At 44.3% G+C, this 15,139-nt stretch overlaps 1 protein-coding gene across 2 annotated transcripts; it reads left to right on the top strand.

The window, feature by feature from the left end:
- Positions 1-12,060: 12,060 nt before the first annotated feature.
- Positions 12,061-14,975, top strand: nme2a (NME/NM23 nucleoside diphosphate kinase 2a). Of its 2 annotated transcripts, none has more exons than XM_030340715.1 (5): positions 12,061-12,216; positions 13,086-13,215; positions 13,777-13,878; positions 14,235-14,347; positions 14,530-14,975. In XM_030340715.1, the coding sequence occupies exons 1-5, from the start codon at positions 12,107-12,109 to the stop codon at positions 14,645-14,647; spliced, it is 573 nt and encodes a 190-aa protein (XP_030196575.1). In that variant the 5' UTR covers positions 12,061-12,106; the 3' UTR covers positions 14,648-14,975. The 2 variants fall into 2 exon arrangements, with proteins under 2 accessions (XP_030196575.1, XP_030196576.1); XM_030340716.1 differs by lacking the exon at positions 12,061-12,216 and adding an exon at positions 12,893-12,917.
- Positions 14,976-15,139: the final 164 nt, after the last annotated feature.

Consider the following 15,139-nt stretch of genomic DNA (forward strand, 5'->3'; position numbering starts at 1 on the left):
GATGCAATAACTGTTTGGAGAGAGAGACAGAGAGAGATGGAGAGAGAGAGGTGGAAAGATGGAGATGGAGACAGAGACAGATCTAGATTTGTTTTTTAGGGGTGCCATCCATATACTTTGTCGGACCCGTGGAACAATGCAGGGAGGGCTCTCAGATAATCCCAAATAACAATTTTGGCCTCTGCAATTAACTAATTATGAAAAGGTTGTTTACGGTGTATAACCGAGTTAACAAGATGAATGACAATTTCAAAACAAACGTTAAGTCAGCTAGCAGGTGTGTAACCGGTAGCGTGAAGTCATTGTGGTCCTTGTGAACAACAATATACACATTAGGTAACATTGTTCATGGCATAGAGCTGTGCTGCATTCGTTGAGGTTATCTCTTGACAATATATCATAGGATGCTAATCTTTAAGATATTGCTTCTCTAATCACCTTTTCCGCTCGGATGAAAGGGCTGCTTGGGGCTACTGTACGTTTGTAATCAGATATTTACCGCAGTTTTTGTGAGTTAAGAGTCAACCCTTTGTGGATGAGCAGATGAAATTAGGTAAATGACAGAAGACATTTTTTAACCCTTTGAGGGAGAGAATGAAATGACAATTATAATGAAAATAATTACTAAAACATAAATGAATAATGAATCTCATTTGTTATGCCCATTAGATTAACATCAACCCGTAGGACAGCTGGGACGATTGCATCATACCGTAAGGCACAATAAGAACTTGTCTATAATCGCCTCTATAAAGCAGTGGGCGTAGGTTTGGCTTTGGAAGCGACAGGTATGCAGTAGCAAGTTATAAGTGTTCGGGTTTGTTGCCAAGATTACTTTGGAGGGTACTTCCCGGCCTCTAGTGGTTGGAAAGCAATTAATTCTTCTTAATGTTCAGACGGACAGTGTGTGCAGTTCCACACTGGCCTTCCTGTACGCGGCTGTGTCAATGAGCCCGTATCTCTCCTGTCTGGCCATTTAATTGCAGTTGGGACATATAGGAGCCCATTGATTCCTGAATGTCCTTCCCCTCCCCTCCCCCCAGGGCTAAAAATGTCAAGATGCATTACTGTACAGGAGCCCTCACTTACTTACTTACTAATAAAGACATAATCTGCCCTTCCATGGTTGGCTAGTTAGTTCATGTGTCCTGCTTTCTAAATCATGACACAAAGCACATATTTTTTCCTATATCCAAAGACTCCATCTCTCCACAGCTACGCATACTTCAAGCCTTGCGCTTCCCTCGGCTGCCTGGCTAATTGTCACCTCCGATCAATAAGCTAAAGTACTGATAAAGAGAGGGAGTCAGGGGAGACGCAGCACAGGAACCGTTACCTCCGCCGGCACACACACAAACACAATAAAGCCTACTGGCCGCTAGCTAAAACAGCCACGCACACTGACAGACGATTAGTTGCTGGGCCACCAGGAGGTTGACTCAGAGTTGCTAGCACAACACTCCCTCATGGAGGCTATACCCTTAGAAACCCTTAGATCATGTTGCTTTCATCAAGATGGAGACAGACACCTGGGATTCTAAGGACAGGTTAACTCAGTGTCCTGTTGCGTCAATCATTAGTTAATTTGCAGGCCAGGAAAATGAACGCATGAGGAGTACAGCAATCAGCACAAAGCTATGCTGGTAAACAATGGGTTCTGCCTCAACCAAAGTGAGTTCTATCCAGAGCAAGGGTTAGTTCTGTTAGACCAACAGTGAGTTCTGCCCAGACCAACAGTGAGTTCGGACCAGACCAACAGTGAGTTCTGACCAGACCAACAGTGAGTTCTGACCAGACAAAAAGTGAGTTCTGTCCAGAGCAAGGGTTAGTTCTGTTAGACCAAAAGTGAGTTCTAATCTGACCAGACCAACAATGAGTTCTGACCAGACCAACAGTGCCACCTGCAGGCAGAGCAAGATGATAGACATGCACAAGTGTAAGTAAGCCACTGTGACGCAAGAAATTCCTGGCATTAGAGAATTACCCTCTTTTATCATAGCTAATCAAACAGACCTTGGAGAAGTCACAACGGTATAGAAGGGCCACAACCTTGTGGAATTCTTCCACGTCATTTGTCTAATAGGGAGGGAGATATCCGAGTGGAACTCCCTACCCTCGGCACACATCCAAACAACACCCTGCATGTATTCATATTAGAGGCTCCCGAGAGGAAATTGTAATGCGTAATATCCTACGTAGGAAAAGGCGTATATTCATCCGACAACATTTCTCTCCTGTTCCTCCTACACGGCCACTTTTGGCCACGGCCACTAATCTATTCAGCCAGCCAATTTAGCTCTTGCTTTTACACAGCATCGCTCTGTCCAGTTTAAGCAAATACATCGCTGTTGGGAAGCAGAGATGACACCCCGGAATGGGTTTAGAGGGGAGTAGAGAGGGGAGCAACAGAGAGATAGCCTAGCGGGCTCCCTAGGAATTATTGAGAAGCGTCTGCGGGCTCGTGCCTGCGTCCTAAATAATGGATGAGATCCTCCAGTGAGATAAAACAAAACAAGAAGAAGCGTCCATGCACGCCAGTTGCAAGGACGCTGACTACCATGAATACTAACGACTCTCTGTGTACTTTTAGTTCATTTCCTGTGTGATCATGTAGGGGCCCTCACTATATAAGGCAGGACAGTGTTAACGCTCCTGAACACTAATGAGCTAGCTGCTAGCTCTTCCATGTCACATACTGGATAGCCACTATGAGTCTCCCTTGCCCACTCCTTTTCAGATTCCCCAGGCTGTTTACATATTCTCCACGTAGTCTCTCCATAACAATAGACACTGTGGGTTGAATATGTGATGACCTGCAGTCAGACCTGATAAGGCGTTATGGCCAAGGATCTTCCTCCCTCTCCTGACCTACCTGATACCGTTATATGAACCAGGACCTACCCCTCCTCTCCTGACCTACCCGATAACGTTATTTGAACCAGGACCCTTCTCCCCTCTCCTGACCTACCTGATAACGTTATATGAACCAGGATCTACCCCTCCTCTCGAGCCTACCTGATAACGATATGAGCAAGGAGCTTCCCCTCCTCTCCTGACCTACCTGATAACGTTATATGTGTGGCTCTACCTCCAGCACAGCCGCCTTCTTATTGTTGCTTTTTAGCCAGTTGCTTTCAAGGCCAAGATAAAGCAAATCTATTACATATGCGACTTTCTATATTGTTTTATTTTTATTATTAGCATTTTGGCACTTGTGAATAATAAGTTATAATTAGTTATGTTGTTGGTTAGGAAGATGGGACGCTTACACACACACACACACACACACACACACACACACACACACACACACACACACACACACACACACACACACACACACACACACACACACACACACACACACACACACACACACACTTCGCGTGGCCTTAAGAATCACGATTACAGGGCCAAGATTTGTATCACTAGAGGGTGTTTTTTTTTGTTTTGTTAGAAAGGTAGCACTGCAAAAGGTCCAAAAGGAATAAAGTTGTACTTCCTTAAGGACAGAATAGTAGACATTGGCGAACAGTTCCAGATACCTAGGTTCAGGTTTCAGTCTGTGTGTAGTTTGAATATACACAACCTTATTTTCTTATTTCATGTCTGTTTGAGCAAAATCTTATCTCAGAAGCATGACTTTGTCTGCATACTCAAAGTCATCTTTAAAAGTGCACTACCTCTTATTGTAGTCACACAAAGACTGCGACTGGAACAAAAACCTAAAGGCAATGATGAACTCAAATGGGCACACTTATTAACAAACGAAATGCAAAGGGCAATACTTAAATTATTTGAGTTCAACTTTTATTTGAACCCAAGACTTTTTTACTTTGCGGTAATGTTTGCTCCTGGTGATTACTTTGAAACTACAGCGGCAATATAGGTTTTAGGGATTATGGGACTAGCTGAAGCTTAGCTTATCGGTTGTAACGGAAGGTTGACTGGCGACGGAACTCTGCAAACCCTTCCTAGACTTAATGAGCCCAGCGAATATGGCCTGGCTGTGTATGGCAAACCAAATGGCAGACCAGGACAGACAGACTGGCCCGGTCTGAGAGTAAATAGAAACGCCATTTCATTGCAATCAATCGGCCTGGGCAGTGCGGTTCCAGTCCGATTCCATATAACGTAGGTTAATAATTGTTGATGAAAGATGTTGTTTCGATATTCTACTTCGTAACATTCTCTTTTACCCATGATCTCTCCTACGCTTCCCATGAACCTTGCCGATTCTCCACCAACCTTATGGGAGCAGAACAATGAAGTTAGCAAGTTTGCAAAAGTGGACGTCATTTAACGAGGCATCAGCAACTTTGCAAAGCCTCACAGCTGTGGACACCCAAGCGGTTTGGTTACAGTACGGTACAAAACACTGCAACATTGTAATTTCACCCAATACAATTGAAGATGAAAACTTTTGTAGCAACCGCGTGAATCAACTGTCAAAACTAACCCCAGATTATATACTTGGGGATAAAATGCACCATGGGAAAAGTGGTTATTGTGCCCTTAATACCCCCTTGCTTTCCAGAGGGCAATCCTTGGTCAACTAACTTTAATCACTGCGTGACAGCTCGAACAACACTTCCGTCAGGCGTATGACGTTTATTCAAGCAAGAGTGTAGGTTTGAGGTGAATATTGGTGGGGGGACATTTATTTTTATTCTCTGTACTACCAATACCAATGCCAAGTGGTGCATGTGCACGCACACATGGACACAAACTATTATAAAGCTCTATTACAACCAAATGTATCCCCATTTCAAGCTTATATATTGCAATATTTTCTGGGCCTGAACCTATTACAACTACAAAACAGACTTTCACCTGGCAAACATAATTGTTGAGGATATCTAACTTTTCATTCATATTTTATTCTAATAGCTTTCTTGAAATGAAGGGTTCTGCATTTCTTGAAAATGAACCCTTTTTGCCAGACTCTGTACTTGGGATCAGAATGGTTAGCCTTGTCCCAATAAATAATTACGCCTTCACTCGCACATTGCATTTAACTGCATTGACAATGCAACTCTGTATAATGCCGTTCAGTGGAATCTATCATCAAAAGCACCTTACATTGAGAGCTCAAAATGTAGTCTACTACTAGGGTTAAACTATTTTAAGACTTTACCTGTTCCCCTGTTGCTCCACTTGCCTCTCATGCCTGTGTTGCATAAAGAGAAAATATATGAGCATTTATCTCAGATAACGTAGTTTGCTACTTCATGACAATGATTTCTTTGTAAAAAAAAATGACTCATAATCTAATGCATTTACAGAGTATGTTAAATATATTATTAACCTACCTACACTTTGATTAAAAACATCTCAATGTTTTTGACATTTGGATCATTCCTAGACATTGCTAGGGACAGCGTAGGGGGGGCGTAGCTGCCACAGCGTGTCCCCCGGCCGTGGTCAGACTCCAAAGCCTCCGACCCAGCGCGGGGGGGCACGCATGCAATCTAATACTTCATCGAAAATAAGGTGTTTTTCGGGTTTGGTTTTTATTTAATGTTCTGGGGGGGGGGGGGAGGGGTATCGTGGTAATGGATCTCCTGTTGCGAGCGTAACTTTTCGGGGTTCAGAGGGGCTAGGGGTTCAAGCTAGGGTTGATCAGGTGTTGATCAGGACCAAGTGTGAACAGAGGCAGGTTTCCGAGGGACACGCATGGCGGGGGAGTAGCCCTAGTAAGGTGGAGCTGAAGTTAGTGTGGAAGTTAGTTTTGAAGTGAGTGTTGAACTTTGACAAATGGTAATGTGCGGACTGGAGATGCAAATGTATATGCATCTAATGGCTTACAAAAGCCCACACACAAACAAAAAATACACTTTTTGAATATGGAAAGAAACGCACCGCTGTGCAAAGGCAACGTTATTGATTCATGTGTGGAAAAAGTATGGCATAAATATACATATTTATATTCCTCACAGTAACATTGAAATTAAACATAAGCAATTAAATACCTGCAGCATTTATAGATACACACATTAAATCCCCTCTGTTAAATGTATGAGAAGAGAAAGCCCAAATAACAGCGAAGAGTATGAATAAAGAAATGATTCAAACAAGTGAAGCCTCAGGCAGCAAAACAAAAAGACAGACTGACGGAAAGAAAATTGGGAAAAAATTCGCAAAAAATACATGAATTTAGCGTTGTCATTCTCTGTTCAGGAAGGGTATAGTGTGACAAGTATGCAAGAGAGGTGTAGTTTGATCAAGTGCGCACACGGGAAACAACAACTACTAGGGGAGTGTATCACAAACCGAACTCCACGAACCGTTCCAATCTGGCTTCCGTCCAAAACACAGCACTGAAACAGCCCTAGTCAAAATCACCAACGACCTCCTCCTTGCAGCCGACTCTGGATTACTCACCATTCTCATCCTCCTCGATCTCAGCGCAGCATTCGACACCATCTCCCACCCTCTGCTCCTGGACCGCCTAGCTGGTATTGGGATCACTGGTGCTGCACTCTCCTGGTTTACATCCTACCTCACCGGCCATCAACAATTTGTTCAACTAAGCAACCACAAGTCTGGGTGTTCAGGTGTCTCACTGGGCGTCCCCCAGGGGTCAGTCTTGGGTCCACTCCTCTTCACCACTTACCTCCTCCCGCTGGGCACACTCCTCCGTCACCATGGGGTCCATTTTCATTGCTACGCTGACGACACACAGGTCTACATCTCCACCAAACCCACCGCTGCCATCCCCCCCCACCTCCCTCATCACGTGCCTGGAAGAGATCCGGAGCTGGTTGAGCAGGAACTTCCTGAAACTCAATGGAAACAAGACCGAGGCCCTGCTCATCGGATCCAAATCCAACCTCACTAAATCACAACACACCCCAGCTCCACTCATAATTATCGATGGATTCCCAGTACCCTTCTCCTCCAAAGTCAAGAGCCTCGGCGTCATCCTGGACAACACCCTCTCATTCGCACCCCATATTCACAACATCACCCGGACTGCATTCTTCCACCTCCGCAACATCGCCAGACTCCGCCCATCACTGACCCAATCCAGCGCTGAAATCCTAGTTCACTCATTTGTCACATCACGCATAGACTACTGCAACGCCCTCCTCACCGGACTCCCCACCAAACTTATCAACAGACTGCAGATCATTCAGAACTCAGCCGCCCGGATCATCACCCGCACCAAATCATCTGACCACATCACCCCTGTCCTCATTCAACTTCACTGGCTCCCAGTACACTACCGCATCCAATACAAAACCCTACTCCTCACCTACAAAGCTCTCCACAACCTAGCCCCCAGTTATCTCTGCGACCTCCTCCAAGAATACACTCCCTCCCGCTCCCTCCGCTCAACCTCTGCTGGACTACTATGTATCCCCACATCACGACTCACTTCAATGGGTGCCCGGTCATTCAGCTGTTCAGCACCCAGGCTCTGGAACTCCCTCCCCCCACACATAAAACAGTCAGACACCATTTCAACCTTCAAGTCACAACTCAAAACTCACTTGTTCAAACTCGCACACAACGTCTAACTGATCACTGTTTTGATTTTTTTTTTTTTTTTTTATTTCTTATTGCTTATGTTTATTTATTTATTTATTTATTTTTTCCACAATGTCTTGCTTTTTAAAAAATGTATGATGACTATATGCTCTGTAAGGTGACCTTGGGTGTCTTGAAAGGCGCCTCTAAATTAAATGTATTATTATTATTAATATTATCATTGTTGCACTGCCAGGTTAAGTATCACTTAGCTGGAGACGTACAGGGCAGAAAAGGCCACACCTTTAGGCTGACAAATACACCCATCCTCATCCACAAACATGGACACGAACAAACTCAAGTAAGATGACAGAGCTATAGAAGGCCAGCCGCAGATTACAACAGTTATGGAGGGTCAGGGTGAGAGTGTGTGAGAGTGAGAGTGCGTGAGAGTGCGTGCGTGCGTGCGTGCGTGCGTGCGTGCGTGCGTGCGTGCGTGCGTGCGTGCGTGCGTGCGTGCGTGCGTGCGTGCGTGCGTGCGTGCGTGTGAATGTGTCTGCCTGGTTGCCTGCCTGCATTATGAAGATGTTGCCAAGATGCTGGGTCTGCCTCTCGCTGACACCATTGTAGTAATGGATAATAACGGACCTATCGGTAGGCACAGTAGGACCCTACTAACCCACAGCTTACAGGCCGATACGACATGTAACATTATTTCACCAGCTAGTCTCATTGAGATGTAAATCCTCTTCTTCTAGGGAGACCTGCCAAGACCATAAAACAGTCAACATAAAACATACAAAAGGTTACAAAAGAACACACATAACCTATTTCAGCTAATTTAATACGTTAAAGTCTAATCAGATACAAAGACATTGACTTCATCTATATATATATATAACCTCGCTCCAGTGGTAAGTATAGCAATTATGTTTTTTATAAATCAACAGGAATTGTCTAGTTATACGTATTCCTATGTGGGGAATTTCCTTTGAGGAAAGAAAATTCAGACATTATTCCCCAAACCTCCCGCATGTCCCGCGTGAGAGAATGAAGCTCAAGACATCACATCGCAGAGATAGTGCCTGGGACGGCGTGATTGTGGATATGGATCCACTTTCAAAGGAATTAGGATGAACAGAGCATGCATTCTCTAGCAGAACACAGGCGACGCGCTGAAGGCTGATTCCCTATGGATCTCGTCCACTTCTCCGCTCTCCAGAGTGCTGGGCGGTTCCAGTGAATATTTATATGGATTCAGTGAACGGCACAACGCCAGAGTGCCCTCTTGTGGCGGTAGACAGAAATAAACGTAAAACGATTAAATTAAATAGTTGCGTCAAAATTGCAAGGATGCTTCCTAAATAGGTAGCAAATATAGGTAAAATGCCGTGAATAAAGGTAATAAGGCTTTCATTTCAGAACTATAGCATTGATATAAGTAATATGGTGTTAATAAGGGATGTTAATATGACAATTATAAACCCACTAAATAATAAGGAATCAACTCACAGGAGCAGCTTATATTATATAGTCTTGCCTTCTTTATAAGGTGATCTTGCCGGGGGTATTCAGAGAGAAGAACACCATCTTATTATAAGAAACATGCATCATGTAAATATGTGATGTTTACATGACACTAAATTGTAATTACATTCCAAGTACTCCCATGGTGGGTTTTCTTCTATACTGTGCAGCAGCTAGTTCCAGTCTTTCAGCATTTAGTTTATCCCAAAACAATAGATGCTCTATTAAAGTGGTGACTGCCTGATTATAATTGCTGACTGGACTGTGAGTGCATGTCATAATCTCCAGATTTCAGATAAAAAGGTTTGCTCTGATTAAGGATGAAACAGAGTTACGTAATGGCTGCAAGCACATTTAGCAGTGAAACAGTGTGGAAGAGGCATGGCTGTATGAAAAGGAGAGAAGCACTTTAAAAAATAACCCAGTTTAACGCTGAGTAAATCAATCTCCTGTCGAGCGCAATGCTGGAATATCCTGATTCCGTTTTACAACCAACCCTATATATATACTACCACGAACCCTTACCAAACTAGTCTAGCTTGCTGCAACGTGTTCCGCATGTTCAGGGAGTACTGTGGCCCTTTTGATATGATTATGAACATCGCAATTGTGTCACATCCCTAGCTGCAGAGCACCCAGGCTAGCATCTCTCTACCATCTGCTGCTGCCTCACCCTCTCACCCACAACACGGTGTGATATTTTAAAAAAGGCGGCTAAATCCCACCCTCAAGCCAGGGTAAAAATAGGGCAGAGGGAAGAAAGCGCTGTGTTTGTATGTGTGTGTGTGTGTGTGTGTCGACTGTGTGTGCAGAGTGAGTGTGCAGAGTCAGAAGATTAGGGACCCTGGATTAGGGATCCATTTGTTCTCTAAGAGCATCCGCTGCTCGAGGTGGAGACGGAGATGGTTGGATGTGTTTAGGAGCTAATAGCGCTGCAGAGAGCAGAGAATAGGAGAGGAAAGAGAGGCGGGAAACGGTGGCTGAGCAGGTCCGGTGAGATTCTCTATGGTAAGGGAGAAACCCACCTTCTTAGAGCTCAAAGAAAACGATTCATTTAGGTTGTGTCACACACACACACACACACACACACACACACACACACACACACACACACACACACACACACACACACACACACACACACACACACACACACACACACACACACACACACACACACACACATTATTTTAGCTATTAAGGACCCCTTATATGATATAGTCCCCTCACTATATATTATGGTTCATTATAGTAAACCTATCATTTATGCTATGTAATAATAAAGTGTTAATTGCATATGTTATGTTATACTATGGTGTTAATGCCGTATGTAGTAATAATACAGTTTAAACAAGACAAAAGATCCATTCCCCTGTTTGTACCCAAGGTCCACAGATTCACAGATTCCAGAATGATTCTGGAGTGTAGACAACCTTACATTCGCACATTTTCTAGCATGATTCTAGAGTTTACTTTACACCATTATATCCAATGATTGTCTTTCTTGATTCTAGAGTGCAGACACCATTATATCCAAAGGTTGTCTAACTTGATTCTCTAGAGACACGATTATTTCGTGCATTGGTTCAGTATTGAGTTCGTTGGTTTCTTACTGTAGCAATCTAGTTGGGCTAGAATCAAAGTAGGCTACACTACGGTAACAGTCTAGCTCAGAATTAGGCACACTACGGTAAAAGTCTAGAGCTATATACTACACTCACCCAAGCGCCTCCTCTACATTTGCTTATGTTGACTCTAATTATTAGTTAGCTAATGTTATGATAGTAACACACACACACACACACACACACACACACACACACACACACACACACACACACACACACACACACACACACACACACACACACACACACACACACACACACACACACACACGGAATCCGTTAGATTTGGAATCTAACGGATACAACTTCTCTGTAGATAAGCTAAATTACTTGCCAAATGTTGATATGGCAAGTTAAGCTAAAAAGGTTAGATAATGATGCTAGGCTAACTAGTCTAAAAAACGTCCCATTCTAAGTTAAGTTAACTAAACATTGTTAACTGCAACATAATATAAATCGCCATTATTAAAGAACTATCTACTTACCAACAACTCTGCACAATCTTGCACGGTACCCGCTGGGGAATTCAAGTGGGGAATATACTGTAATGGGGGGGGGGGTTCAAGCCTTAATTAGTGTGCTCCAAGCCCTAATCAGAGGGTCGGACCCCGTAATTCGAATCATCCCCTAACCTTCACGTCCACCTTGGCCTAGTCCAGTTCCCCCGCTGGGCCCAGCCCCCCCCCCATCTCACTCAACTTGGTAGCACAAGATCAAGTAGCATCGCACGTGTGAGTGTCACTTCTTTAATAGGTCCATGGTCGGTCCTCTGTACCGGAAACCTGACTCTACGGCTTAGCCATACCCCTACCTTCAGATCTAAACATAACCCCTTAACCGAACCATCACCGTAACAATAAAACCTAAATTCTAAATATAAACTCTAATCATAACCCCCGCCTTAACCCTAAATAACACCTAAATTCTAAACGTAACCCCTAAACCTTACCATAACCCTAACAATAACACCACAACTCTAACTTTAACACCTAAACCTTACCATAACCCTAACAATAACATCTAAACTCTAACCTAACCATGACTGACTGGGTTGATTGGCTGGACCAATCATCTTGACTTGGTCCATAGAGCTGGTGGACCGTCCATGAGCTGGACTAGTTCAAGGTCCGCCCCTTTTCCTCCGCAATAAGCACCACTTTGGCTTGTTCTGCGATTTATACGCTAAACGACAATATGCATTTCTTTTCTAAACACTAAATGGCAGTTCAGAGTAAATTGTTTCCAAGATTTTCCAAAAAGAGGTTGTAGTCAAAAATAATGTTCTTTGTTTAGCCTCTTTAAAAAATATATATATCAAAACAAAAAATACATCAAATTTGAGTCCGTCCATTTTTGTTAAAAAACTGAAAATAAGTGAATCTTTATCTGCTCATAAATCGACCTTTAGAAAGCATTTCAACATGCATAATCCGATGATAAAAGCTTGGTTTGCGCTGAAGTTCAGTACATGATGCTTTATGTTCCCCACTCCCTCTCCAGCTATAAAAGCAATAGTGACGCGTCACCAGGTCTTCTTCTCACGTCAGCCACAGCAGACACTTCTCGTCCCCACACCGGAATCCACAAGGTAACGCAATAAACGCTGTTTTTATGGGTTTATTTGCATCAGAATAATGGTTTTTATTAGGATTTGTGTTTCACGATCTCGGTGCAGTGATCTTTGATCGTGACTTGCTGGTGATACGTGGCGTAGCCAGCGCTAAACGTGACATGACGGCGGGCGGGGTTTCCATTCTACGCTACCGCACCTTAAACTTGAGTTACTGAAGTCGTTGAACAATTTTAAATGTTATTCTAGCACGTTCTTTTGAGTGGATGCCATTGATGCAACATGGTCTGCAGGAAGTACGAGACACGAGCGGAAATTTAGTGCCGTGATAGAAGCCGGCATGAACAAAAGACCATGCTCTTTTTAAGGCCTTGCTGCAATTATTTGCGGAAGGGGCATCCGGACCGCAGCCAGATGTATACCAAAAGTCTAATCGAGTACCCAATCAGCCGCCCTCACTTATAGTGATGATGTGTAACATAATGAGACGGGCATTCGCTGCTGGATTTGACAGCAGTTGGTCAAAGAAAGCCCCAGCTCCCATCAACTTCCCAATACGATACACCGCATGCGCCGACAAAGCTTCGCCCATGCGCAAAGAGCTCGCAATTGTATGTCCACGGGTCGTGTCTAAACAGCTCCGGCTCGTCACTGCAGCCGTCAACGCTAAAGCGAGTTGAGTGATCGTTGATCGCAGTGCACCTTCCACATCAACCGAGGTAGCTTTCAGTCAATGCAATATACTCTCCGATGGGGTCGGGGGCCTCGGCATCCGGCCCCAAAGCGGATAATTGCGCTCAAGGGCTGTGAGTGATTTTGTGTGCAGTTTTGTACTTTCTTCTTTAAAAGTTGCGTCTTGTCTGTAATCCTTAACCTATCCTTTCCAGAATCATGTCTGACACCGAGCGCACCTTCATCGCCGTCAAGCCCGATGGAGTCCAGAGGGGACTCGTCGGAGACATCATCAAGAGGTTTGAGCAGAAGGGCTTCAAACTGGTGGCGATGAAGATGACAACGGTAAGTTCATGGGACCGTTCTTAAACCCCCTGGTTAGGAAATATGCATTCACTGATTTGTCTCAGATTGTTTTAACTGGTTGCGAGTCTGCATCGACCTTAGGTGGGTCAGATTAGTTGACCCCTGCTATTCCTGACTGTTGCTCTGCTGCTAAGCGCCTGGTTCTTATCCTGCTTACACAAGCACTGTGGCTCTGCTAACCTGATGGTTCATGCAGTAAGCACTTATGAGCATTACCACTTACCTCACTGCATTGCAGCTGCAGCAAAGATTAGTAGATTGACAGAATATGTAAATCAGAAAATGGCGTTTTCGTTGGGAGATTTAGCAAACACGAATGCAGCCATTTGCTGTCTAATGCTAAATAGAGATTCAAATATTTGGTTCATTGATCAGGCTTAATGAATGCTTGCGTGTTAATTTGCTGCTTTTCTGAGGGAGGTGGAGGAGAATGATTGCCGCCCTGCACTTCTAACCAAATCTACTGGAGCTTGACTGCAAGTCTGATTTACTGTTCAATTTGTGAAACTTGACTATTGTCTTCTGGTTGGTGTGTTGCAGGCCAAAGTTGAGCTTCTTCAGCAGCACTACGCAGACCTGAAGGAGAGGCCCTTCTTCCCCAGCCTGGTCAAATACATGAGCTCTGGGCCTGTGGTCGCCATGGTAATTAACCCACATGCACATCGACACTGACGGAGCACTTTCTTTAGTTGGAAGAAAACTGAGCAAGTTGAGACATGTCATTTCTATTTTCAACACATTTGAAGGAAGCAGTCGACAGTTTGAAATGGATCGCTGAGCATAATACGTCACTGAAATTATCAACATTTCTTCCACTCTAAAATGACAGTAATTTCAATTTAATTCTATCACATTTTCAGTGATGCAAGATGTATATTTCTTTGAGAATGAACACGAGATACGGTCTTACAGAATTCCGTAAGACAAAATCAAATGAATCAGTGTCCCAACCGAATACTGCACCCAGAATACTTACCGACTGATGTCCTCTCCTACAGGTGTGGGAGGGTCTGAATGCAGTGAAGACCGGCAGAGTGATGCTGGGCGAGACCAACCCAGCCGACTCCAAGCCTGGTACCATCAGGGGCGACTACTGCATCCAAGTTGGAAAGTAAGGAACGGATCCCATAGTCGTCAGTCATGAACGTCTTGATTCTTTATCCGGGCTTGCCTGTTGTCTGGTCGCAATACTGCTACAGATGTTTCAATATCTCCAAGGCAGTTCTGCTGCCCTTGTGGTGGTCAAAATGGGTCAAGTTCCGTTGGGCTAAATGATTCTCTTCAACCGCTCAGGAACATCATCCACGGCAGCGACTCTGTGGAGAGTGCCAAGCACGAGATCAGCCTGTGGTTCAAGGACGACGAGGTGTCCAGCTACGTCAGCTGCGCCCAGAGCTGGCTGTACGACTAAACCCACCTGCCCCCTCTCCTACAACCCGGACACCGGGCACGCTGGTGGACGACCAGTGTCTTTGCCCCTTTGGTGTTCCTCCCGTCTACCCACGGAGGGCAGACGGCGGATCCGTCAAGGCGTCTCCCCCCCCCCCCCCCGTCATGTCTTACTGTACTGTTTTGGGTCTGCTTTGTGGACCTGAAGTCCTTGTTCCATTCCGGCTTCCTTGTTTCATTCCAGCTTCAAACACCTTTCCCCAAGTTGCATTCCTTGTGAGAGTATCATGATGGTTTCTGCTGCTAAAATGGTGATTTCGGTTTTTGAATAAAACTTGACAAGATCTCAATCTTCTCCCTGATTTCTGAAACTTTAACGTCCAAACTCTTGAGGGCATCAGGCCTTTTCCTAAAAGATTTAGTATGGGTATAATCTCGGATGGACATGGGATTTGTTTCCGGGGGCCAACTCAAAAGGCGCTGATAGGAGGGATTAAGTTAACATTAACTGTGT

The sequence above is a fragment of the Gadus morhua genome, chromosome 18, assembly GCF_902167405.1.
Source record: "Gadus morhua chromosome 18, gadMor3.0, whole genome shotgun sequence".
In the NCBI taxonomy this organism is placed as follows: domain Eukaryota; kingdom Metazoa; phylum Chordata; class Actinopteri; order Gadiformes; family Gadidae; genus Gadus; species Gadus morhua.

Excerpts from the sequence above, each read along its gene's own strand:
- nme2a (XM_030340715.1), top strand. The coding sequence starts at position 12,107 with ATGTTCCCCACTCCCTCTCCAGCTATAAAAGCAATAGTGACGCGTCAC. Across the intron at positions 13,216-13,776 it reads TGGCGATGAAGATGACAACG|GCCAAAGTTGAGCTTCTTCA; the intron begins GTAAGTTCATGG and ends GGTGTGTTGCAG. Across the intron at positions 13,879-14,234 it reads CTGGGCCTGTGGTCGCCATG|GTGTGGGAGGGTCTGAATGC; the intron begins GTAATTAACCCA and ends CCTCTCCTACAG.